Source organism: Microcaecilia unicolor, chromosome 1 (genome assembly GCF_901765095.1).
Source record: "Microcaecilia unicolor chromosome 1, aMicUni1.1, whole genome shotgun sequence".
In the NCBI taxonomy this organism is placed as follows: domain Eukaryota; kingdom Metazoa; phylum Chordata; class Amphibia; order Gymnophiona; family Siphonopidae; genus Microcaecilia; species Microcaecilia unicolor.
Window position 1 is genome coordinate 579,651,182 of NC_044031.1, and position 26,008 is coordinate 579,677,189.

A 26,008-nucleotide genomic window follows, 5' to 3' on the forward strand; every position below is an offset into this window, starting at 1 on the left:
CAGACAGACGTTTGATAATATCAGATGCCTCTTGCATATCATCCAGCAGGCGTCTGATGAGGCAGACTCAGTAATTTTGTTCTCGGTTGACGCGGAAAAGGCCTTTGACCGAGTGGAATGGTCCTTTTTATTTGCAGTCTTAGAACAGATAGGAATGGGAGGGAGGTTTCTAAAGTGGTTACAATTATTATACAAAAGCCCTATGGCAATGCTAAAAATAAATGGTTCTCACACGAAATTGCTGAACCTGGGAAGAGGGACGAGACAGGGTTGTGCAGTTTCTCCTCTGCTTTTTGCACTCTCAATTGAACCCTTAGCTAAGAAGATCAGGGAGCACAGGAATATACGGGGAGTAATTAGAGGGAAGCGAGAGCATAAGATTATGCTCTTCGCTGATGATGTGCTGATGACATTGGCTCACCCTGCACAATCGCTTGGGCAGGTGATGGAGGAGTTGCAACAATATGGGAAGATGTCGGGATTTAAAATAAATGTAAATAAATCAGAGATACTTAATCTTACCATGCCCCAGGATGAGGCCCAGAGGTTGAAAGCATTATATCCAATTCAATGGGCAACCAAAACAATCAGATATCTAGGCATAATGGTCACATCTAGGATTGAGAACATAGTCCAGGAAAATTTCCCAAAGAAACTGAGGGAGTTGTTCGAGGAGCTGGACAGATGGGAAGGCCTAACAATAACATGGCTAGGTAGAATTCAGGCCGTAAAGATGATGCTCTTACCTAAATTGCTGTACTTGTTTCTGGCACTCCCATTGCCGATTCCCCGAGCTTTCTTTCAACAATTAAATAAGAAAATGTTTGCATATATTTGGAGAAAGAGACCACCAAGGGTACGAAGGAGTATGATGTTTCAAACTCCAGCAAAGGGTGGAATGGGAGTCCCTAATTTTTATCTGTATTACCAGGCAGCACAACTTAGGATTCTAGCGGGGTGGGATTCAAGGAACAGCAAGAAGTGGCTACATTGGGAAAGAGCGTGGCTGGGGACCCGATACCTGAGGAACTTACTATGGGGCCCGGGAAGGGAGATCTTAGCAGCAGCAGGGAAAGTCCCGATGGGTCTCAAACACTTACTAAATACATGGCTCCAAGTCAGGAGAAAGGTGTTTCCAGATAGAAAGTACTTTCTACAGATGGCTATACGAGGTGCACCGGGCTTCCCCCTTGGAGAAGAAGAGAGAACGTACTCAATATGGGCCAAGAAAGGGCTTGATAGATTAGGACAGCTATGGAGTAATGGAGAAATAAAATCCTTTGAAGATTTGCAGGAAGAGTTTGAACTAGAGGAAAGAGACCTGGTATTTTATGTCTGCTTAAGGAGTTACATTTTGAAACGAGCCAGGGATGAACTAGAACTGACTGAGACAGGGTTGGAGCAAGCGATGAGAGGGGGGGATGGGAAAGGTAGCATAACACGCCTGTATAGAGCATTACTCCTCCTCTCGTCGCCCCAAGGCTTTTATACGAGGCGATGGGAGGAAGATCTCCAGACACAGTATTCGGAGGAATGGTGGGCGGCTGGGTATAGACATCTGTTGAAACTGACCGTGGCCCAGTCATTGGCAGAAAACGGATATAAAATCTTGTATAGATGGTATTATACGCCGATGCGATTACATAAAATTTATCCACAGATTACAACAGACTGTTGGAGAGAATGTGGGGGACGAGGGACATTTTGGCACATTTGGTGGGAGTGTCCCCGGGCTCAGGGGTTTTGGACCGAGATTCTAGACATGATATTTGACATGTTAAAGATAAAATACCCAGCTCAAGCCCAATATTGCTTACTGAATGCACGTCCAGGGAAGAGCCCTATACATTGCCATAAGTTGGTTATCCATCTCCTGGGAGCAGCTAAAATAGCGCTAGCTCAAGCCTGGAGACAGAAGGAAGTCCCCAGAATGCAGATAATAAAAGGTAGACTGCACCATCTCTATCAAATGTCAAAGTTGACAGCTATCCGTAAAGGGCAAATACAACAATTCCAAAAAATATGGCATGTGTATGAACAATGGAAAGGAATTTAATGAGGCTATGGTATGTACCGATGATGGGTGGGGGGGAGGGGGGATAAGGGAAGTTTAGGGGATCAAAAATATCTGATGTAATTGGAAGCTGGGAATATTTATGACATGTTAATGTAATGACTATCACATTCTATTGAAGAGCGTCTATTTTGTGTATTAAGGAAAAAGAAAATTGATGTTACTATACCAAATGGTGTATACTGTTGGCTAAGGTGTATTGGAGCTACAGAATTTGGTTGTCATTTGTGATATGCAATTATTCATTAATAAAAAAATTGTTTAAAAAAAGAAAAAAAAAAAAAAGAAGAATTCACATTTATTGTTGAACAAACAAAATGAACATTTATTATATACTGTACAGTAGTTGTCATCACAAACCAGCATAACCAGACAAACTGTGAATCCTATCAAGAATTTCTTGTTACTACCATTAGTGACACACTAGTTGCCTGACTCACACACAGGGCCACAAAAAACAAGGGCTGTAAAGTACCTGGCTCCCACACACTGTCTGGAGACTGTAACAATCTCCCACAGTAGTTCCTGGACCACTTGTACAGCAGGGACGATATTGCAGCTTCCGGCCACCAGGGGGAACTCATCACAGCAGACTCGCACAGCAGGGACAGCGTACGGTATGGCGGCAGGCGACGGGATAACGGCAGACTGTGTGCAGTTCTACATCTGGCCGTAGGGGACAACGGGGATGGCGGCAGGCGACGGGCCCCTTGATGCCTTGCCTGCACATTTACAAGTGACAGCCGCGGAAGGGAACATCGGGGTTGGCAGCAGGTGACGGTCTTCATGTCCTGCATGCAGCTGCTCTGCAATGGACGGTGAAGGTAGGGGACAACGGTGGCGGGCTAAAAAGAATCACAGCTGCATGCTCTGGTGTTCTGTTCGGCGGGCATGCTTCCAAACAAAAACTTTGCTAGGTCTTACTTTCGGGGGAGGCCTTATGTTTAGCAATTCAGCAAAACCTCTACTAGGTCTTATTTTCAGGGGGTGTCTTATTTTCAGGGAAACAGGGTAGCTCAGGTTGAGCTTCAGTGTATTAAAGCATGCTGTTAGGCATCAGCTTATGGATTTTTGCTTTAACTGAACCAGAGGAGAACCCCTTCCCCAGGACTCAGATCTGCAGGTCCCAGTCTTGATGGGTGAAAAAGACCTTGGGAGACTTGAAGACTGGGATCCAAATGGCAGAAGTGCAAAGTGATACACATGGGGAAAGAATAACTCACATTTATACCTATACAAAAGTAAGTTCCACATTAAAAGTCACCACCCAGGAAAAAGAACTAGGTGTCTTCATAGATGATACATTGGAATCTTCTGCTAAGTGTGGAGCAATGTCCCAACCCCCCCCCCCCCCCCCAAAAAAAAAAAAAAGTTAGGAATTATTAGGAAAGAAATAGAGAATAAAAAAATATATCCTGATGCCTTTGCGCACTAGGGTGCAACTGCACCTTGACCTGCCAGTGATGCAGCATGAAGTCTTCAGGATAAGGTGAGAGCGAGCAAGCAGATCCGGATGTGGGGAAAAGACACATGACTGTGCAGGGAGGGCGGAAGGGAAGGAAGGAGGAAGGTTTAGTTGTGGTGGAGGGGGTCTCGGAGAGCAAGCAGGCAGGGCCGGGAAGAGAGAGAGATGCCGATCCATGTTTGAGGGGGAGGCCAGGCGGGGAGTCCAGATTCTCGGGTGGTCTGGATTTGTGGAATCTGGATTTTTGGACTTTTACTGTACATTTAAAACAAATAGTGGAAGGTGTTTTTTCACTCAATGCTTAGGAAGCTCTGGAACTCGTCAGAGGATATAGTAAAACATTTAGCATATCTGGGTTTAGAATAGGGTTTGGACAGATTCCTGGAGGAAAAACCAGCCATTTAAGGTAGATCTGGGGAATGCCAGTGCCTATTCTTGGGGGTAAATAACATGGAATCTTTCTACTTGTTGGGATCCTGCCAGATACTTGTGACCTGGATTAGCTACTGTTGTAAACAGAATGCCAAGACTTTGAGAAATTGTTAAGAATTCTGAGACTTTAAACATAGAGTAATCATAAAATATTTAGCATTAGTTAATTGGTGATTTGCTGAGAATTTATCAACTCTTTATAAACATTAAACACATTTCTTCCTAAGTACAATGGTTGTGCAATTGATTTTTAGGCAAATTAAAATGCTGTTGAAGTAGTTAACTACTTTTGCAGTAGTTGTCTCATGTAGTTAAAGTACTACAAGAAAAAATTAGTTAACTAGGTAGTTAAAGTACTTTTTTAGTAAAAGTAACTATAGTTTAACTACTTTTTTAATTGGTAATTGGTGCCCAGCACTGTATCTCTGAGATCTCGGTTTTTTATTTTTTAAAGAAAAAAGTTCAGAACGGCCACTATCCCATCCATTCTGAGTCTTCTGTTCAGTGAATGGTGTTGCAGGTGTGTTCTTAATCTATCAGATATAGATACAGGTATTTCATTACAGCCTCTTACAATGCTTACCCTTAGTCTAACCAGTTCCAGCACAGTTCCTCACCATTGGTTTGTTGTCAGCTCCTGGAATATTATCAGGGTGCCTCATGCTGATAGCGCCCCACCTTCATAAGCAAGGATATCTAGAGTTCTATGCCTGGATAACTAGCTTCTGGTCATGCAGTCAGTCAAGGCCTTCCCTTCCTCAAGGGAACAAGTGCTCTTTTCAGATCCTGCAGTTTCCTATCCAGTTCCCAGGTCCACTCTACATCCAGTCAACATCGCTTCCTTTACAGATATAGGCTTAACAACTTTAACTCCAAAAACCTTTCTTGCAGAATGCAGAACGTAAGCTATCATGGTGCAGATTAATGCCATTTACTCAACAGCTCATTATCATTATGCTGGGCCACAAAACACTAGCTATTTGTGGTGGTGGTCCCTTACATCTTGAAAATGAAGCATTTTCATTCATATCACAAGTTCCACTGAATTAAAGGCTCCTAATCCTTTTTCTTTGAGCCCCCTCCTTGTTGACTGCACCTTTCTTACAATGGTGAGCACACAACCACAACTTATTGATGGGCTGCATTTTGCACCTTAATGGCATCAATTACTTCTGCTTACAGATGCCTCAAACTGAGCCTGTTAAGCTCGTCTTGACAATCATTCATAGTGCATGTGTACAGTATAAAGACATGGACCAGCACTACACTTAGCCTTCATTATTCAGTTCATTTATACAGTCCAATTCAAGACTACCTCTACTTCAGGAAGCAGGTGAAAGCCTGGCTCTTCTCCCAAGCCTTTAATAGATAGGGTGACTTTATTTATTTATTTATTTATTTATTTATTGTGGTTTATTAACCACCTTTATGAAGAGAATCACACAAGACACGCGTGATTACAAATTGTAATCACACTGTTTAACCTAGAATCCATGACCACTGTCTGGTGGAGGAGCTGGTTCTATTGCATTCTGCTGGAAGAGGGCCGAGAGCTCCTCTCGTAATAATTGGAGTTGGAGGGAGTTGAAATGAGATTCTCTTGGTGGATGATCTGGGAGTCCTGTTAGCCAACTCAGAGTGTAGCCATGTTGGACTGTGTGTAAGACCCAACAATCCATGGTCCAAATCTAAAAAGAGTTGAAATAAATTTAGCATGTTCACGTAAAGGCATATTTTCAAAGCACTTAGTAACTATGGAGTTTTGTAAGTCTTAAGTGCTTTGAAAATGAGCCCCATAGTTTACTTTTTTTTTTTTTTAAGAAATTGATCCAAAACATTCAGCCAATAACTTTGATTCCATCTCCTCCCGTCTCCCTCTACTCCCTTGACTTCCATCCCCTGGTACTATCTCCTCCCTTCCCTCCATCCATGATTACCATTTTTTCCTTCTCTTGTTTCCTCCCTGCTCTTCTATGGGCACCATTTCCCTTCTTTAATTCTTTCATCCCCTATTTTTAGCATGTGTCCCTGCCCCCCCCCCCCCACAGCCCCCATCTTTCTTTCTCCCTCTCTTCTTTTTTTTTCTCCTGGCACCTCTTCTTACTTCTCTGCCCCCCCCCCCCCCACACACATCTCTCTCTCTCTAGCACCCCCTTACCCTGCATCTCTCATTCATCTCTTTCTCCTGACATGGCACCCCTCCTCCCCCACATCTCTGCTCTTCTTCTGCTTCTCCCACTGCTGCTGCCCCTCCCCCTTGCATCTCTGGCTCTTCTCCTCTTTCTCCCACCATCGCCCCCTCCTTCTCTGCATCTCTCGCTCTTCTCCTGTTTCTTGTGCCACCTTCTGCCACTGCCTCCCCTTCCCTTCATCACTTGCTTTTCACCTCTTTCTCCTGCCGTTGCCCCCTCCTCCCCTACATCTCTGGTTCTTCTCTTTCTTCTGCTCCCCCCCCCCCCCCCCCAGCGTGATCCTTATCTTTCTCCCTTTCTTTTTCTGGCAGTGGCAACTCTTCTTACCTCTCCGGCAGCCCCTTCTCCTCTGCAACTCCTTCTTCCTACTCCTCACAGTCGCTGCAGTGAAAGCATACTGTACAGTTGCTGCAGTGAAAGCATATTGTGTCATGTCTCCTGTGCTAAAGCTTCTCTGTAACAGGAAATTCCGCCTTCACTGACAGAGCTTCCTGTTTCAGAGAGAGGCTTTGAGTGCAGCAGTGGCCATGAGAAGCAGGGAGAAGTTGCTGCAGAGGAGAGGAGTGTGCAGGAGAAGTAAGAAGAAGTACAGGCAGAGCAATGCTGGATGTTTACAGGTGAGGGAGAGAAGCATTAACGCGCATTAAAAATTTTAACATAAGTTAAGCATTTAATGTCGTAATTGCATTATTAATGCGTTAAATATACAGCCCTACTCCAGATATTTTATGTTTCTCAAAAAGTGCGTAAGTACATAAGTATTGCCATACTGTGACAGACCGAAGATCCATCAATCCCAGCATCCTTTTTCCAACAGTGGCCAATCCAGGTTACAGTTTCCTGGCAAAACAGTACAAAACATTTTATGCTGCTTGTCCTAGAAATAAGAAGTGAATTTTCCCCGACGTTTGTATAAGGAACAAGCTGACATCAAATGTGGAAGTGATAAACTCATTCCGTTCATCAAGTACCTGGAGACGATTGAAAGTTGTTTTACTCACATTGAGAACTGTGTTAGAGACTATTATAACAACTTCATGGAGATCACTTTGGAACTGTGAAGTAGCAAGTATCCATGTGATAAGTTGGGATAAGATATCTAGGAAGATATTATTAATCTGAGATCGTAGTAAAATATAAAACGCTCAAATAAGTATAAGTAAGAATAATATGAGCATTTATATATATAAACATTATCAGTATACAAAAAGAAATGCCACTAGACAGGTACTATGAATGAATGTGTAATGAGTGAATGAGTGAGTATTTTTGTTATTGTTTTTAAACATATGTGCTTTGTTTTGGAGCACATGTTTTCAATAAAGATATTTTGTAATAATAGACTGGAGCGGGTTTGTAATTAATATCCTCCTTACACCAGATTCTACCATGACAGGGTTGTACTCCGAACCCACCCCAAATTCTTCCCAAAGGTTGTTTGAATTTTCATCTCAATCAGTCCATTGTTCTACCAGTCTTCTTTCCTAAACTGCATTCTTATCCTGGAGAAACATACCTTGGACTGCAAATGTGTTCTGGCATGCTATCTAGATCACACAAAGCCTTATTGATAATCTTCCCAGCTCTTTGTATCCTTTGCTCCTAACAGATTGGGAATTCCCATCACCAAGCATACAGTCTCTACTTGGGGGACTGACTGTATCTCCTACATCTATGCTCAGGCTGGGTTGACCCTTGATGGCTATGTTACCGCTTTTAGTGTGCGAGTTATGGAGGTCTCAGTAGCCTATTTCTGTTCTGCCTCTATTCAAGACATTTGCAATGCGGCTACGTGGTCTTCTATCCACACTTTCATGACTCACTACTGTCTGGACCAGTATTCCAGGTGGGATAGCCAGTTTGGACAAACAGTTCTCCAGAATCTTTTTACTGTTTAAAGTCCAACTCCACCCTCCAGCTCATTTTTGCACCAGGCTCAGTATTTACTTGACTGTCAGAATACATTTGTGCTGTGAGCCTGGTAGCTAGTGAATCCCGTTTGTGAGAACATCATGCCAGCTTATCCTTGGAGAGAAAACTTAGTTACTCAACTGTAGCAGGTGTTCTCCAAGGACAGCGGGCATATATTCTTACAATCTGGCATTGGGCGGGAAGATACCCATGCATGTGTGGTGGGGACACTGCCTTAAAGGTTTAAATTGGCAGTACACTTTGACAGTGTCTGCACCAGGCTCCATCAGATTACGTCACCCATTTGTGAGAATATATGCCTGCTGTTCTCGGAGAACACCTGCTACAGTTGAGTAACTTAGCTATACAGGTAGCAGAATATCTCAAAACAAAGCCTAAATTAGACAGAGAAATATATAAAAGAAGGCAGAGTTTGCTTAGCTGCTTGGGAATCTGGTAACTGCAGAGAGCAACACCATGGATATCACAAGTGATTCTGACCAATCTCTCCCTTTAACTAACTCCTCTCCTTTGAAGGCTGCTCTAAAGTTTATGAATATACAAAACTGAGAAGCCCTGGGCTTCGGTTTCACTTGGTTGTATGCCAAGCTCAATCCTGCTTATTGATGGAAAAAGAAATGTTATTTATAGGTGTTTTATGTAGACAGCAGGATTGATAAGGTATACAGTCCCATCTGAGTCTTCCTTCTACAGCTTTAGAACTAACAGAGGCGCTGAGGAGACCACTGTGTGCAGGAAGGGCCACAAATCCTCAGAACTTTTCACTTGTCCCAGCATATTCAGATGGACGTCATCCACTTGTGTGTCTTATCAGTCCTGCCCTCTATGGAAAACACCTGTTAGAGGTAAACAACATTGCTACATGCCCACTCAAGTATGTGTGCTGACAAGCGAATTTTACTTTCATGCAGTCCATGCATAGGTGGTTTTGGGGGGCAGTGTTTTTACAGAGCTGCAAGATACATACATTATTTATATAATGTTCACTTAATAGCACAGAGTATATGCCCATAGTTGCACCTGCCATGTAGCATTTGACTAACACAGGGGATAGTTCTGAGAGCCTGTTTTATAAATGCATCATATATACACATTTTGTCTTTACAAAATAAGCATGCCTATCAAATTTTTAATAGATACCCTATTAAAATAGTTACCCCCTTTATTCATCTACAACTAATCAATGTGTATCAGTTTAAGATACACATGTGTCCCTGTTTTGATGCTATATATGTTTCTAAAAACTAAAAAGTCATAGTTCTAGTCTATTTGAATCTATGAAGAAGGCAGATATTACTTTCTTTGAATACTCTAAACATTGTTTGGAAACTTACCCTGGGATTTTGTTTTTGTACAGGACACTATCTGCTTTGGCTCATTGGTCTGCAATTTTTAGTGAAACACGATACCTTCCACTTCTGACCTTCCCATTTGTAAAATTATTCCAGAACAATCAACTGATCTGCTTTGAAGTTGTTGCTACAGTAATAGGTAAGCAAGAACCAGATGTCGGCTGAATATTGTGTTTGTGTGTGTATTGTGACTGCTAGTGGTTATCTTAATATTAGCATTGTGCCAGCTTCTTTGTCTTTGATTCCCTTTCATGTGAAGGCATAGTGTGTTCGGGGTAGGAAGGGGTGCTGTAGAAAGGAAACAGTTTTTTATTTTTATTTTTTTAATTACAAGGTTGGTGTTTGTTGAATCTACCTGAAAGGATCCAAGATGTCTAGGGCTCACTCCTCAGTGACCCTGGTTCATGGACCTCTTCAATATGTTATGGTAATTTTCCACTTCAGAGGAATAATGTGCAATAATTATCAGCCTCAGGGCCCATTTTATTCATATTTACCCTTTTAATACCATTCATGAGCCAGTTCATCTATAATATCCTAGAAATGGCAAAACATCTTGCAGCATTTTCCTCCAGAGAAGCAGGAGGAATGTGATAACTTACTGAACACTAGTAAGGAGTGTTGAAAACATTTGATCCATTTAAACTGTGTTGTTTTTGACAGAGCATGGAAAGTTGTCATGGCTGCATACATCAATAGAAGAAATATACATAATAGGATTGCAAATATGCCCTACAATGGAGAAAATCTATTTGACAAGAAAGTTTTAGAAGTGATGGTATTCAGGTACTCTCTGCAGTTACCTCTTATCATCCTTCTGTACAATGAGGTATTGCAGTGAACCCACAAAGGATGTTTTCTTCACTCCACTTGCCTCAGAAAAATCAGAAACTGAATCCATGGTGCATAGCCATCTCTCCATTTCCTGTGTCAGAGTATATTCTTATAAAGCAGAGATTGAGGTTTTATTTTAAACCATTGGACAGCTGAATTCTCTAGATCATGAAATGGACTATAGATAGTATTTTTCTAGAAATTCGGTCCAGTTGCCCACCAAAAGAATCTTGTTACTCGTTTCCACAAGGAAATGCTGATCATAGAGCTTGCCTGCCTCTTACGAACCACTGTGGTCAAACCTGTATGACCTTAGAAGGGAGGGCAGAGATTTTACTCGAAATATTTTCTGATACCCATAAAAGATGGAGGATTCTGTCCATCCCAGACATAAGGACCTTCAATAAATATAATCTAAAATAAAAGTTCATGATAATTTCCCTGGGTACCATGATTTCCTCTCTAAATCAGGGAGATAGGGTATGCCTTGTGGATCTCAAGAGTGCATACACCCATACAGAGCTGCATACCACAGGAAGTAGCTCAGACTTGTAGAAGGGTAACAGCACCTCTTCCTATAATGTATTGACATTTGGCTTAGATTCAGCACTGTTTCTAGATGCAAAATGTCTAGGAATCATCCAAGTGTTTCTATGCAAACTTGGCTGTTCATGTATTCCCCTGTCTGGACAGTTGGCTGATTCTGAGTATGTCTCAGGTAGGGACAAATTAACCCAGTGTGCAGCACCATTCTTTAGCTTAGAGATGCTAAATTCATTATAAATTACCCAAAGTTCTATCTAAGTCTGCCAGTTCACTTGGCATTCATATGGGCTCTGCTACATCTGACTCAAGCAATTAGGGTTTCTCCCCACCAAGAGAGTCCCTGAGCTAATTTCTATGGTGAAAGGAGGTTCTCAGAGTTCAAAGACATCTGCCTTGGACATGCTGAGGATGTTAGACCAAATGGCATCAGCAATTCATGTCCCTCCCATGGCATGTCTCAGGTGACAAGCCCAGTGGACTTCAAACTCTTAGTGGAACCAAGCCACTCTTGTACTCCAATTCAGTCTCCTTGTCTTGCCATCTGTCATATTCCAGTGGACCAGAGTACTTCTCAATTCCTGTTTATCAATTTTTTTTCTAACAGATGGGCCCCAATCTAGGCTGAAGAGTTCGTACATAGAGGCTTCACATCCAGAGCATTGGCTTAGTTTGGGAAAAGTATTATCCCATCAGTTTCCTTGAACTGTAGGCTATAATGAATTCTTTAAAGAATGAGTGCACTTGATCAACAGAATTGTCCTTCTACAGCAAGCAATCAAGAAGTTATGTCTTACGTGAACAAATAGTAAAGAACAGGGTCATTCTTTTTGTGTCAGAAGACTATCAGGATATGGAACTGGGCAATCCTGCAGGATAACCCTAAGGTAAAAATCTTAGATCCCCCATGTGTGGTCTGTGAATCGAGATGTAATGAACAACTAATGTAAGAGACTGCACACGGCCCAAAACACAGCGGCTAGATTAATTTATGGAAAATCCAAATTTGAAAGTGCCAAACAGCTCCAAGAGAAATTACATTGGCTTCCTGTCAAGGATCGAATCACCTTTAAAATCTGCTCCCTAGTTCACAAAATTTTATATGATGAAGTCCCTGGCTACATGCTTAATCTAATCATCCTACCTCCCAGGAATGCATTGAGACTATCCTGTTCATATCTAAACCTTCATTACCCAAACTGCAACGGACTTAAGTACAAATCCACGTATGCTTCATCCTTTTCCTTCATCAGCTCGCAACTATGGAACTCTTTACCAAAAACTATGAAAAACCATCTCCAACCATCTAAATTTCAGGAAATCACGTAAGACCTTGTTATTTGGAAAAGCTTATCCCAAGGACTCAGCATGTGTCTCCTTTGCTTGATACACATCAATCTAGTGACAATTTTGAACGCATCCACCCTTCCCTCCTCTCTCCTGGTTTCCCTGCTCCTTCCGTCCCTTCCCCATCCTCCCCATTATTACTTATGTAGGTTTTCTGTTGTATTAGCTTAATTTTACTGCATTGGCGTCTGCCTCTGCGTTGCACTGTAAGCCACATTGAGCTGACACAGTTGGGAAAATGCGGGGTACAAATGAGATAATAAAGAAATTTCTTGAGTGGGGGGAGCACCTGAGAGAGATTTCTTTGCAATTCTCTGAACAGGAATATTTGAAACAACTTTTCCAGGAGAGGATCAGAAGGTAGTTTGGTGTCATATGCCTTCTCTTTGTTGGAGCATAGAATTTCTGTATGCTGTATCCTCTTATTCCCCTTTTCTGAATCTACTATAATAAAACTCACCCTCAACGTTCTGAAGACACAACGTTCTGAAGTCACTCAGTCACTCCCTGAAGGGTTCATGGATTCATGGTGGTGAAGCCACAACACTGACCATGTCTCTCTGCCCCGCCCTCGCATGACGGACCAATCAGAAAAAACACCCTCAACATTCTGAAACACAAAGGACCATCACAACACCGTTCCCAGGCAACACTAGGCAACGTAAGACGGACCAATCAGAGGAAACTACGTGACAATAAGGGAGGAGCATTCCCCAGCAGAATGGCTCATTATCTGTGCAGCATGGAGAGCACAGAACCACCGCTGGAAAAAACAAAACAAAAAAAGACACACACCAACAACCTGCACACACACCGCACCCTCACACACTCTCTCTCTCACACACACACACACAAAATAACTCTGTGACACATACACACACACACACACAAAAAAAGCCACATGCTAGCGCCTGTTTCATTGGTTTCGGAAACGGGCCTTTTTTACTAGTATTTTAATAAAATTCAGAAGAGACTGAGGCACTGTGAATCCTCTTTGGCTGAGACAGCTTTGATTTTTAAGGAATTGCCCATTAGGAAGTTGATTTTGTTGTGGAACTCTCTACCCCAAACACAGTGAGGAATGCTATCTCATCCCAATATCCATTCTCTGGTTCCATAAGCACCCTGTATAAGAGATTTCAGGAAGCCAAGCCTCCCAAACTGGCAACCTTCCCCTTCTTGCTGTAGGAATGCCTACTGAGCCTGCTGCCTTCCTATGGTGGCAGCGGCAGCATTAAATAACAAATAGAAACTAGGCATGGGGGCCGTTACCTTGTGCATGCCACTTCTGGCTCTGCTGATCCCCTCTGCTCATCCTCTGTTTTGGAGAGGAAGGACCAGGCAGAATCAGCTGTGGCCACACAAAGTAACAGCCCCATGCCTGTTTTCTATTTGTTGATGCCACTGCCTAGGAAGGCAGCAGGCTTGGCAAAGGTGCAAGCAAGCAGAGAGGAGAAAAGAGAGAGATGGGAGCAATGGTGGAGTGGGAGGAAAGAGAGGGAAGAGTTGAAAGATTGGGAATAAGAGGAAGGGGAATTGGAGTGCCTGGGTGAGGGAAAAGGATGGAAAGCTGTAGGTAGATGAAATTAAAAAAAAAAGGAAGATTGACGCCTGGATAATAAGAAAATGCAAATGGACAAAAGTTAAGAAAAGCAGTAACCAGAGACTGGGACCTACATGATTAGAAAAATTAAATGGCAGGACAACAAAGAAGGACTAAAATAATTGTATTTTTAAAAATTCAGGGTAAGGTATTATGGTAGCAGTATTAGTTCATCTTAAAGAATAATAAATTAAAATAAACGTAAAATATGTTAATAGTTTTTTATTGGACTAATTTAATACATTTTGACTATCATTTTGAGACCACAACCTTGTTCCTGAGGTCAGTAAATGGTCAAGAAAGCTGGTCAGATACCGTAGCCTCCCTTCCCTCTTCCTGAACAGGCAAGAGCTGAATGTTGATTCCTGACTTGTGCCAGAAATACCCCCCCCCCCCCCCCACAAACACACACAACTGTTGGTATGCATCCCTGTGGCATCTCTCTGCCCCCCACTCAAAAAAAAAATGTTCTGAGGTCATTGCTTCTAATATATCTGCACCTCCTGTTGTGGTGCAGGCAGCTCTGCTGTCCTCTTTCTACTGGCTGTGTGTTCCACTGATTAGCTTTTTGAAGTGAACCATGCAACCTTGGTGCAGCACAAGTGGATTCATGATAAGCCTAGAGCTTAACAGGAAAACATGATACCTCTGCTTACAGGCCAGCCGACACTGTAGCTCCAAGGTTGTCTCTGCCTCGCAGTGTAATTAGCAAAAGTCTTGGAACCACAGGTTTAGTGGGCTAGTAAGTCAATAAATTTTCACGAGACATGAGCCAGATAAAGCTGTCACTCAGACCATAGTTTGCCCACCTCTGCGTATGCCAGTGCCAATGCTTTATCTGAATTTAAGACTGACCTCCACTGAGAAGATTTGAAAAACTGCTGCTTTCTTATTTTGCTAGACGAGTCCAGATGAATGGGTTTATTCCTCCGTCTCAGCAGACTTGAAGACACAGAACGCAGCAATGCAGCGACATCACTACCTATAAAAGGCTGCATAACAAGGAGATTTGTTGGCATTCTCGTTCCAGCAGACAATGGCATATGCTATTCTCCGAGGACAAGCAGGCTGCTTGTTCGCACTGATGGGTGACGTCCACGGCAGCCCCTCAATCGGAACACTTTCTAGCAAAGTCCTTTGCTAGTCTTCGCGCGCCGATGCGCACCGCGCATGCGCGGCCGTCTTCCCGCCCGAACCGGCTCGTGCCGGCCAGTCTTCTTTTGTCCGCGCTCGGTACGGTCCGTGTTTCGCCGTTCGCGCCCCAAAGTTGACCTCGCACGTCGTTTTATTCAACTTCGTTTAAAAAAAAAAAAAAAGTGTCGGAAGGAGACCTTTATGGTTTTTCTCCCTTCCCGTACTTCCAGTCTTTGCCCCGATAAGTTTTTCTTTTGTCGTCGGGGTAGGCCCTATTTAGGCCTCGGTCGAAGTTTTTCTTCCCCCTATTTTTGCGGTGCCATTTTCCGCAATTTGAGTTTTGATCTCGCCGGCGCGATTTTTTTCCGCCCATGACATCGAAGTCTTCCAGCGGCTTCAAGAAGTGCACCCAGTGCGCCCGGGTAATCTCGCTCACTGACAGGCACGCGTCGTGTCTTCAGTGTCTGGGGGCTGGGCACCGCCCTCAGGCATGTAGTCTGTGTTCCCTTTTACAAAAGCGGACTCAGGTAGCGAGGTTAGCCCAGTGGAACATTTTTGTTCTCGGGCTCTTCGTCGGCATTGGCACCGGGAGTATCGACTGCTTCGACGTCGTCGGCGCCTGGACCTTCATCTTCGCCCCCGATTGCATCGAGTGCATCGAGGCATCGGCCCTCTGCATCGGGGCGACATCGGAAGGCTGCGTCGGCGTCGGTATCGAGACCTCCTCGGCTGCTGATGTCGTCGGACGGTGGTGCTTCGTCTGGAGTGCAGGTGAGGGCTGTCCATTCCCCTGCTGGTGGCGGTGAGCCTTCGGGTGGGGCTCCCCCCATTCCGAGGGCTCCTGCGGTACAGCCCCCCTGAGACCGACCTCCTTCGGTCTCGGCCCCGAGGAAGCGACGGCTGGATTCTACGTCCTCCTCGTCGGTGCCGGGGAAGCTCCGGTGACATGCTTCGTCCCAAGAAGTCGAAGAAGCATCGTCACCGGTCCCCTTCCCATGTCGGCACCGAGAGCTCTGGGTCGCCGAGGGAGTCGGCACCCAGTAGGCATCGGCACCGAGAGGACCGCATCGCCCTTTGTTCAAGAGGTGTCGATGCGCTCCCCTTTGGACAGCCCGGAACAGCCTCCACACCCAGAACAGACTCTAACATCGACGCCTGCATCGGCCTCCATGCCTTTTTCTACAGCCGCTCTGAACGAGAGTCTCCGGCTGTTCTCCCAGAGATCCTGGGAGAGCTGTTGCGCCCTACCCCTCCGTACCGGGGGTGCTTGCGCCACCGGTACCGTCGAGCGAGGCGCCGGCTGGCCCATTGTCCGGGGTGAGTCTCCGACATCGGTGCCGCTTGCGGTACCGACTGCGGTAGCCTCCCAGGAAGGCTCCCCGACTACGTCGGCGGAGGGAGCTTCGCCGGTGCGGGCGAGGGAGTCTACCTCTCGACGCTCCCACCGTGGCCATGGTTCCACTGAGTCGAGCCGGGCACGGTTGCAGACACAGGTCCGTGAACTTGTGTCTGACACCGATGGTGAGGCCTCGTGGGAAGAGGAAGAAGACATCAGATATTTCTCTGACGAGGAGTCTGAGGGTCTTCCTTCCGATCCCACTCCCTCTCCTGAAAGACAGCTTTCCCCTCCTGAGAGTCTGTCTTTCGCTTCCTTTGTCCGGGAGATGTCTACGGCCATCCCCTTCCCGGTGGTTGTGGAGGACGAGCCCAGGGCTGAAATGTTTGAGCTCCTGGACTATCCTTCTCCACCTAAGGAAGCGTCCACAGTACCCATGCATCATGTCCCTCAAAAAGACATTGCTGGCGAACTGGACCAAGCCATTGACTAATCCCCACATTCCCAGAAGATCGAGTCCCAGTACCGGATCCATGGGGACCCAGAGCTGATGCGCACTCAGTTGCCTCACGACTCTGGAGTTGTGGATTTGGCCCTAAAGAAGGCCAAGAGTTCTATAGAACATGCTTCGGCGCCCCCGGGCAAGGACTCTAGAACCTTGGACTCCTTTGGGAGGAAGGCCTACCATTCTTCTATGCTCGTGGCCAAGATTCAGTCCTACCAGCTCTACACGAGCATACACATGCGGAACAATGTGCGGCAGTTGGCGGGCTTGGTGGACAAGCTCCCCCCTGAGCAAGCCAGGCCTTTCAGGAGGTGGTCAGGCAGCTGAAGGCGTGCAGAAAATTCCTGGCCAGAGGGGTGTATGACACCTTTGATGTTGCGTCCAGGGCCGCTGCTCAAGGTGTGGTGATGCGCAGACTCTCATGGCTGCGTGCCTCGACCTGGAGAATAGAATCCAGCAGCGGATTGCGGACTCGCCTTGCCGTGCGGATAATATTTTTGGAGAGAAAGTCGAACATGTGGTAGAGCAACTCCACCAGCGGGACACCGCATTCGACAAGTTCTCCCGCCTTCAGCCTCTACCTCTACAGGTAGAAGATTTTTCGGGGGAAGGAAGACTGTTCCCTACTCTTCTGGCAAGCGTAGGTACAATCCTCCTTCTCGACAGCCTGCGGCCCAGGCTAAGCCCCAGCGCGCTCGCTCTTGTCAGCAGCGTGCGACTCAGCAAGGCCCCTCGGCTCCCCAGCAAAAGCAAGGGACGAGCTTTTGACTGGCTCCAGCAGAGCATAGCCGACGTCCAAGTGTCAGTGCCGGGCGACCTGCCAGTCGGAGGGAGGTTGAAAGCTTTTCACCAAAGGTGGCCTCTCATAACCTCCGATCAGTGGGTTCTTCAAATAGTCCGGCAAGGATACACCCTCAATTTGGCCTCAAAACCTCCAAATTGTCCACCGGGAGCTCAGTCTTACAGCTTCCAGCACAAGCAGGTACTTGCAGAGGAACTCTCCGCCCTTCTCAGCGCCAATGCGTCGAGCCCGTGCCATCTGGGCAAGAAGGGCTGGGATTCTATTCCAGGTACTTCCTTGTGGAAAAGAAAACAGGGGATGTGTCCCATCCTAGACCTAAGGGCCCTGAACAAATATCTGGTCAAAGAAAAGTTCAGGATGCTTTCCCTGGGCACCCTTCTCCCCATGATTCAGCAGAACGATTGGCTATGCTCTCTGGACTTGAAGGACGCCTACACGCACATCCCGATACTGCCAGCTCACAGACAGTATCTGCGATTTTAGCTGGGCACACGTCACTTCCAGTACTGTGTGCTATCCTTTGGGCTCGCCTCTGCGCCCAGAGTGTTCACCAAGTGCTTGGCTGTAGTAGCAGCGGCACTTCGCAGACTGGGGGTACACGTGTTCCCATATCTCGACGATTGGCTGGTGAAGAACACATCCGAGGCAGGAGCCCTGCAGTCCATGCAGATGACTATTCGCCTCCTGGAGCTACTGGGGTTTGTGATATATTATCCAAAGTCCCACCTTCTCCCAGTGCAGAAACTCGAATTCATAGGAGCTCTGCTGGATTCTCGGACGGCTCGCGCCTATCTCCCAGAGACAAGAGCCAACAACTTCTTGTCCCTCGTCTCGCGGGTGCGAGCGTCCCAGCAGATCACAGCTCGGCAGATGTTGAGATTGCTGGGCCACATGGCCTCCACAGTTCATGTGACTCCCATGGGCCCGCCTTCACATGAGATCTGCTCAATGGACCCTAGCTTCCCAGTGGTTTCAGGCTGCTGGGGATCTAGAAGACGTGATCCACCTGTCCATGAGTTTTCTCAAATCCTTGTATTGGTGGACGATTTGGACCAATTTGACTCTGGGACGCCCTTTCCAAATTCCTCAGCCACAAAAGGTGCTGACCACAGATGCGTCTCTCCTGGGGTGGGGAGCTCATGTCGATGGGCTTCACACCCAAGGAAGCTGGTCCCTCCAGGAACGCGATCTGCAGATCAATCTTCTGGAGTTACGAGCGATCTGGAACGCTCTGAAGGCTTTCAGAGATCGGCTGTCCCATCAAATTATCCAAATTCAGACAGACAACCAGGTTGCCATGTACTACGTCAACAAGCAGGGGGGCACCGGATCTCGCCCCCTGTGTCAGGAAGCCGTCAGCATGTGGCTCTGGGCTCGCCGTCACGTCATGGTGCTCCAAGCCACATATCTGGCAGGCGTAAACAACAGTCTGGCCGACAGGTTGAGCAGGATTATGCAACCTCACGAGTGGTCGCTCAATTCCCGAGTAGTGCGCCAGATCTTCCAGGTGTGGTGCACCCCCTTGGTAGATCTCTTCGCATCTCGAGCCAACCACAAAGTCCCTCAGTTCTGTTCCAGGCTTCAGGCCCACGGCAGACTGGCATCGGATGCTTTCCTCCTGGACTGGGGGGAAGGTCTGCTATATGCTTATCCTCCCATACCTCTGGTAGGGAAGACTTTGTTGAAACTCAAGCAAGACCGAGGCACCATGATTCTGATTGCTCCTTTTTGGCCGCGTCAGATCTGGTTCCCTCAGAAGAACCGTGGAGATTGGAGTGTTTTTCGACCCTCATCACACAGGACGAAGGGGCGCTTCTGCATCCCAACCTCCGGTCCATGGCTCTCACGGCCTGGATGTTGAGAACGTAGACTTTGCCTCTTTGGGTCTGTCAGAGGGTGTCTCCCGCATCTTGCTTGCTTCCAGGAAAGATTCCACTAAGAGGAGTTACTTCTTTCTATGGTGGAGGTTTGCCGTCTGGTGTGACAGCAAGGCCCTAGATCCTCGCTCTTGTCCTACACAGACCCTGCTTGAATACCTTCTGCACTTGTCTGAGTCCGGTCTCAAGACCAACTCTGTAAGGGTTCACCTTAGTGCAATCAGTGCTTACCATTACCGTGTGGAAGGTAAGCCGATCTCAGGACAGCCTTTAGTTGTTCGCTTCATGAGAGGTTTGCTTTTGTCAAAGCCCCCTGTCAAGCCTCCTACAGTGTCATGGGATCTCAATGTCGTTCTCACCCAGCTGATGAAACCTCCTTTTGAGCCACTGAATTCCTGCCATCTGAAGTACTTGACCTGGAAGGTCATTTTCTTGGTGGCAGTTACTTCAGCTCGTAGAGTCAGTGAGCTTCAGGCCCTGGTAGCCCAGGCCCCTTACACCAAATTTCATCATAACAGAGTAGTCCTCCGCACTCACCCTAAGTTCTTGCCAAAGGTTGTGTCGGAGTTCCATCAACCAGTCAATTGTCTTGCCAACATTCTTTCCCCGTCCTCATTCCTGCCCTGCTGAACATCAGCTGCACACATTGGACTGCAAGAGAGCATTGGCCTTCTATCTGGAGCGGACACAGCCCAACAGACAGTCCGCCCAATTGTTTGTTTCTTTTGATCCCAACAGGAGGGGAGTGGCTGTGGGGAAACGCACCATATCCAATTGGCTAGCAGATTGCATTTCCTTCACTTACGCCCAGGCTGGGCTGGCTCTTGAGGGTCATGTCACGGCTCATAATGTTAGAGCCATGGCAGCGTCGGTAGCCCACTTGAAGTCAACCACTATTGAAGAGATTTGCAAAGCTGCGACGTGGTCATCTGTCCACACATTCACATCTCATTACTGCCTGCAGCAGGATACCCGACGCGACAGTCGGTTCGGGCAGTCAGTGCTTCAGAATCTGTTCGGGGTTTAGAATCCAACTCCACCCCCCTAGGCCCATGTTTGTTCTGTTCCAGGCTGCACTCTCAGTTAGTTGGTAAATATTTTAGGTCAATCTCAGTTATGTCCTCGCCGTTGCGAGGCCCAATTGACCATGGTTGTTGTTTTGAGTGAGCCTGGGGGCTAGGGATACCCCATCAGTGAGAACAAGCAGCCTGCTTGTCCTCGGAGAAAGCGAATGCTACATACCTGTAGAAGGTATTCTCCGAGGACAGCAGGCTGATTGTTCTCACAAACCCGCCTGCCTCCCCTTTGGAGTTGTGTGTTCCCTTCTCTTTGTCTTGCTACATATGAGACTGGCCGGCATGAGCCGGTTCGGGCGGGAAGACGGCCGCGCATGCGCGGTGCGCGAGGACTAGCAAAGGACTTTGCTAGAAAGTGTTCCGATTGGAGGGGCTGCCGTGGACGTCACCCATCAGTGAGAACAATCAGCCTGCTGTCCTCGGAGAATACCTTCTACAGGTATGTAGCATTCTCTTTTAGGTGAAGCAGGATTGAATCTGCCTAGGTATACTATAGTTCAGAACTTGATTTGCTACTTTTAAACTGTTGTACTATTCAGATGTGAAGGTGCAGTATCTTAGGCTAACTTTCTCAAAAGTTTAGTTTTCTTCACATAGTTCTGAAAGAATTTGGAACAATTGTAGGAGTTTTCCTTTTGGCTAAAGACAGATAACCTTCAGTCTAATCACAATAGTATGTGTACTAATTATAGCATAGCTTTCATCCACTGAAGAAGAGGATTGTCTCCATTTTTACCTTATTAAAGTTGCAAGGCCAACAAACATGAAAGAGATGAGTAATTTTTCTGATAGCAATGAATCTGATAACAAACTGAATTTACTTCTTTTTATTCTTTATGCAGTTAATTGGTGTCAGCATTGGTTTGACTATTTCCCAAATCCTCCAATCAACATCCTTAGTATGGTCGAGAATGTTTTGGTCCACCATGATAAGGAACTTCTTCGGCATTTTGAAAATCGTGGTATAACTTCTCAGGTAGTGTCTCAAATGGATGTTGACTACATTGAGAAATTTCAACTTGAGGTTGTTTTTTCCACCCCTCCCCCACTTCATTTTCAGTTTTCCTGATCAGAAGTTTAAAGGACTAGCTACAGTGAAAACGCAAGCTTTTTTTCTATCCATAGGCCAAACTGTAATTTGTTTCTTTTTGTATTGCACTTTTTATGAAGGCTGTAGTTTGAACAGTTCTATCATGCCCTTCACTGAAATCCTATGCCATTGGTATCTGCTTTTTATTTGGTGGAGGTGGGTCAGCACTTAAAGGACTGAAAAGAATCGAAATCCTTGTTTTTCAAGACATGTTCATAAAGAATTGTGTTATCCTGCAGCATAAGAGAACTAAGCTGAAACCAGATAGAATAGACATGTGGATAGCAGTGGGGAGTCTGCAACTTAAATCTACAAGTTTCTTGGGATCTCTAAGGGAGTGATAGGGAGAGTAGATAGTATGAATGGGCAGACTGGATAGGTCATGGATGGGCAGACTAGATAGGCCATATGGTCTGTGTTTCTGTATAATGTTAACCGGAAAAAACTGAAGGTAGTAATGCTTTGATCAGGGTGCTACAGCAACTAGTGAAATAATGAATGCTTAGCTTAAAGAGTTTTGCCTACAATTAATAACTCAGAAAGAGGACTTGTACTCCTTTCAATTTGTAAACATAGGATGGCATTGAAAGCGGTATTCAAAAGCCATTTATCCAGGTAAATATTGATTTACCTTGGTAAAATGGCTTTTTGAAACGTGAACGAATGAAACAGTCACAAGTGTGACAAAAGAAAGGGCAGCAGATGATGTCTCAACACCTTTATTAACCATCCAAGACTTGACATGAGTCATGTTTCGGCCCGCAAGGGCCTTCCTCAGGAGTCTCAAGTAGGATGTGTAGCTGAACCCAATATGTAGCAGATGTTATCTGGTATCTTGCTGTTGTGAATACAAAAAAAATGTAGACCTCTTAAAATCACTGGAGTGTTAGTTGAGACATCATCTTCTGCCTTTTCTTTTGTCACCCTTGTTGTGACTGTTTCGTCTGTTTGACCACAAGGGTTATTGTTCTTTTGTTGCCCTGCCCTTTTTGAAAAGTGCCCATTTCCATGTAACTAGAAGTTCACACATTTTTCCACAGTATGTATACTTCTGTCTGCATTTTGTGGAGGTTTTCAGAGGGGTGGGGTTAGGTCAAGGGAGTCAGCAACAAATATAGTTTAACATTTTCAAAACTTTGTGGTGGTTTCTAGGGAAAAAATTATAAATTGTTTTTGCTCAGAATTCCCCCAGGACTAGAAGATAGACAAGATCCAGTGAGAAATATTTCAGGGAGATACCCTGTTAATTTCATTTTGGCACTTGTGATCTGCATATAACTATTTCTGTTCAAGCAGAATATGACATAATGAAATGAACAAGCAATATACAAGAAAAACAATATAAATATAAAATTTAGGGGGTCTTTTACTAAGATATGCTAGAGTTTTTAGCTTGTGCACTCATCCCCTGTCTTCATACATATAGACTGTCACTGAAATGCTTTGATGTTTCGCTCATATACAGGGGCGTATCTGCGTGGGGCCACAGGGGCCTGGGCTCCCGCAGATTTTGCCCCGGACCCCCCTACCGCCGTTAACCCTCCCTCCCTCGCCTACCGCCGTCACCTACCCCGAGGTCCGCTTCCTCCGGCTTTTTAAAATATTGCTTCAGCTGGCGGGGGACCCCAACCCCCCGCCAGCCCAGCCGCGATCTTTAACTTTTTCATCCTCGTCGTGCAGCGCGCTGTGAAAGCTGCATGCATCTTTAGATCCAGTTGGATGGAGTCTGACGTCGCAGCATGTTGACATTACAACGTGCTGCGTCGTCAGACTCCATCCAACTGGATCTAAAGGTGCATGCAGCTTTCACAGCGCGCTGCACGACGAGGATGAAAAAGTTAAAGACCGTGGCTGGGCTGGCGGGGGGTTGGGGTCCCCGCCAGCTGAAGCAATATTTTAAAAAGCCGGAGGAAGCGGACCTCGGGGTAGGTGACGGCGGTAGGCGGGGGAGGGAGGGAGTGTTAACGGCGGCGGGGGGGGGGGGGGGTTGACGGCGGGGGGGGGGGCTATAATGTGCCCCCTCACTCTAGCCCCTGCCCCCCCTACCGCCGAACCTCAGATACGCCCCTGTTCATATATACTGTCATCTACCAACATTTGCTTATTTCCGATCTGACGAAGAAGGGCAACCTTTGAAAGCTAATCAAGAAATGTATTAAGTTATGTCCAATAAAAAAGGTATCATCTTATTTTCTTTTCCATGTTTTATTTTGTTTTATTTTTATTGATTACCTTTAAAAGTGGACTAACAGGGCTACCACACATCTCTAGCTTGTGCAAAAAATCAGCTGGCACTAGATGCTGAGATGCCCATAGGAATATAATGGGCATCTTAGCATTTAGTGCAAGTTGATTTCTAGCGTGAGCTAAGAACGCTAGCGCACCTTAGTAAAAGACCTGCTTAAAAAAGGAACAAACCTATATACCCATGCAGTCAATCACAATATCAGGTTCCAAAGAACTTTTGGAATAACCAGGTCTTCATAGTACTTCTAAAACTCACATAATTTGATATAACTCTGATATTTAACAGCAGAGAGTTCCAAAGTTCAGAGCCCTTTCCTAATATAGTCCTGTTAAGTCCTATTTAATTGACATGTAGACTTTTTAGGAATTATCAGTCTAATATCGTGAATTGACCTAAGGGTTCTTCTTGGTTGATATAAATTAACAAAGTTTTGAAGATAACCAGGGTCCATGCCATGAAAATTAAGGACAACAACTTGAATTCAACCCTAACCTTACAGGGGAGCCAGTGTAATTTCATCAACTAAGGCATAGCATGCTCAAAACTGGCACCACCAAATGTCAATTTTGCACTTATGCAGTATTTTCCGTTGTTTATCTGGCAATCCTAAGTATACAATGTTATAATAATCAATAACTGACAGCATCACAAACTGGACAACCCCCTGAAAAAGAGAAGAATCTAAAACATGTTTAGTTTCAACAATTTGTATTGATCACAAAGAGAACAACCAATGCAAATATACATTTCAAATGTATAGAATAGTATCAGTACTAAACATAATTATACAGAGATATGTACAGAAAAGGGAAAACCTGTTCATTGTTTCTTTGCTTATATAAAGAAAAAGAAACCCACTCCCTTTCCCAAAGCACAGCCCCTTCCACAACTCCCCCCGCCCCCCAATGCATTGCTCAACAGAACCAGGGGAAAAACCTATTAAAACGGGGTGGATCCAAACCTTATCCCCAGAAGGACAAATACCAGGAGACCAGGTTCCTTTTGGTTTCTTGGAACTTACCAAACTCAAAGGGGGAGGGGCCCCCACTATACCACCCTTATCCTACCCCCAGTATGTTTCCCCTGCCAATCCTTTATAAGCATAGTTTATTTAACAGAGAACTACGACCCAATGATGTCAATGTGTTAATGAAATCCTCCCAAATGAGCATCCTGAGTCTCCCACAGGGCCAGAGCATGCACCTGATTCTTCCAACTCCAGAACCATGGAGCTTCTGCAGATTCTCCCAAGCCTTCAATATGCATTTAACTGCCACCAATCTCAATTTTCGAAATAGACGTTTCCCTTTCCCTCTCAGAGTCTCAATATTCACTGCCCCCAACAGATAAATCTGAGGGACTAAAGAAATCATCATATGATGGACATGCCCTAGATACTGGTTGAGTTCACTGTAGAAAAGCTGAACTTTCCAGCAGCTCCAGGAAGAATAGAAAAATGAATTTTCCTCTGCAGCATATTTAAGGCACTGTGCAGTGGGCAACAGCCCTGCATGAAATAGTTGCAGCTGGGAAATGTAAGCCCTATGTGTGAATCTAAAGTGCGTCTCCTGCAATGTAGACCTCTTCACTATCTGTGACATTTTCCTTAGAGCTACAAGTATCTTCTAGTTCCACCAGGGAGGTACCCAGGTCCCACTCCCATCTATCTCGCAGCTATCCATACTCCTTCTCCCCCATTTGACCACTAAGTGCCTTATGAAGGCCTGCAATAGATGACCTCTCTTCTGCCAGAGAGCTAAAAAAAAAGCCCTTAGCTTCTCCCCCATCCTCACCCCTAGGGCTGCCTACGATAAACTGCTATAATAGTGTTTCAGCTGACAATATGCAAAGTGGTCTCCCCATACCCTGATATCTATGATGATCTCAATCCCAGTGTGCCCTCCGGGGTGATCACATGTTCTAATAGAAGCAATCCCCTAGCCTCCCATCTGACAAATACATGATTTTCTCTTCCGGGCAAGAAAGCAATATTACCATAAAGAGGCAATTGATCTGTATCAAACAGATCACCTTCCAGCAAACCAAGTAAAAATTTCCATGCCTCTCGTAGAGGACGGAGAGGCACACTTAGACTCCAAGGGCATAGAATTGTCTGGTAGGGAGAGAAAGTGGTAAGGAGAAAATAAAGCTCTCTCTTAAAAATCC

The 26,008-nt window shown here is 45.4% G+C and overlaps 1 protein-coding gene across 2 annotated transcripts in view; it reads left to right on the forward strand.

Annotated features, from left to right (window-relative positions):
* The window catches only part of TBC1D31 (TBC1 domain family member 31), a 266,141-nt gene that overhangs the window by 125,031 nt on the left and 115,102 nt on the right, over positions 1 to 26,008 (forward strand). For both annotated transcript variants that reach the window (XM_030218673.1, XM_030218679.1), the window contains exons 11-12: positions 9,453 to 9,586; positions 21,347 to 21,480. In XM_030218673.1, the coding sequence (XP_030074533.1) occupies positions 9,453 to 9,586; positions 21,347 to 21,480 (268 nt within the window). The remainder of the gene's footprint in view (positions 1 to 9,452; positions 9,587 to 21,346; positions 21,481 to 26,008) is intronic.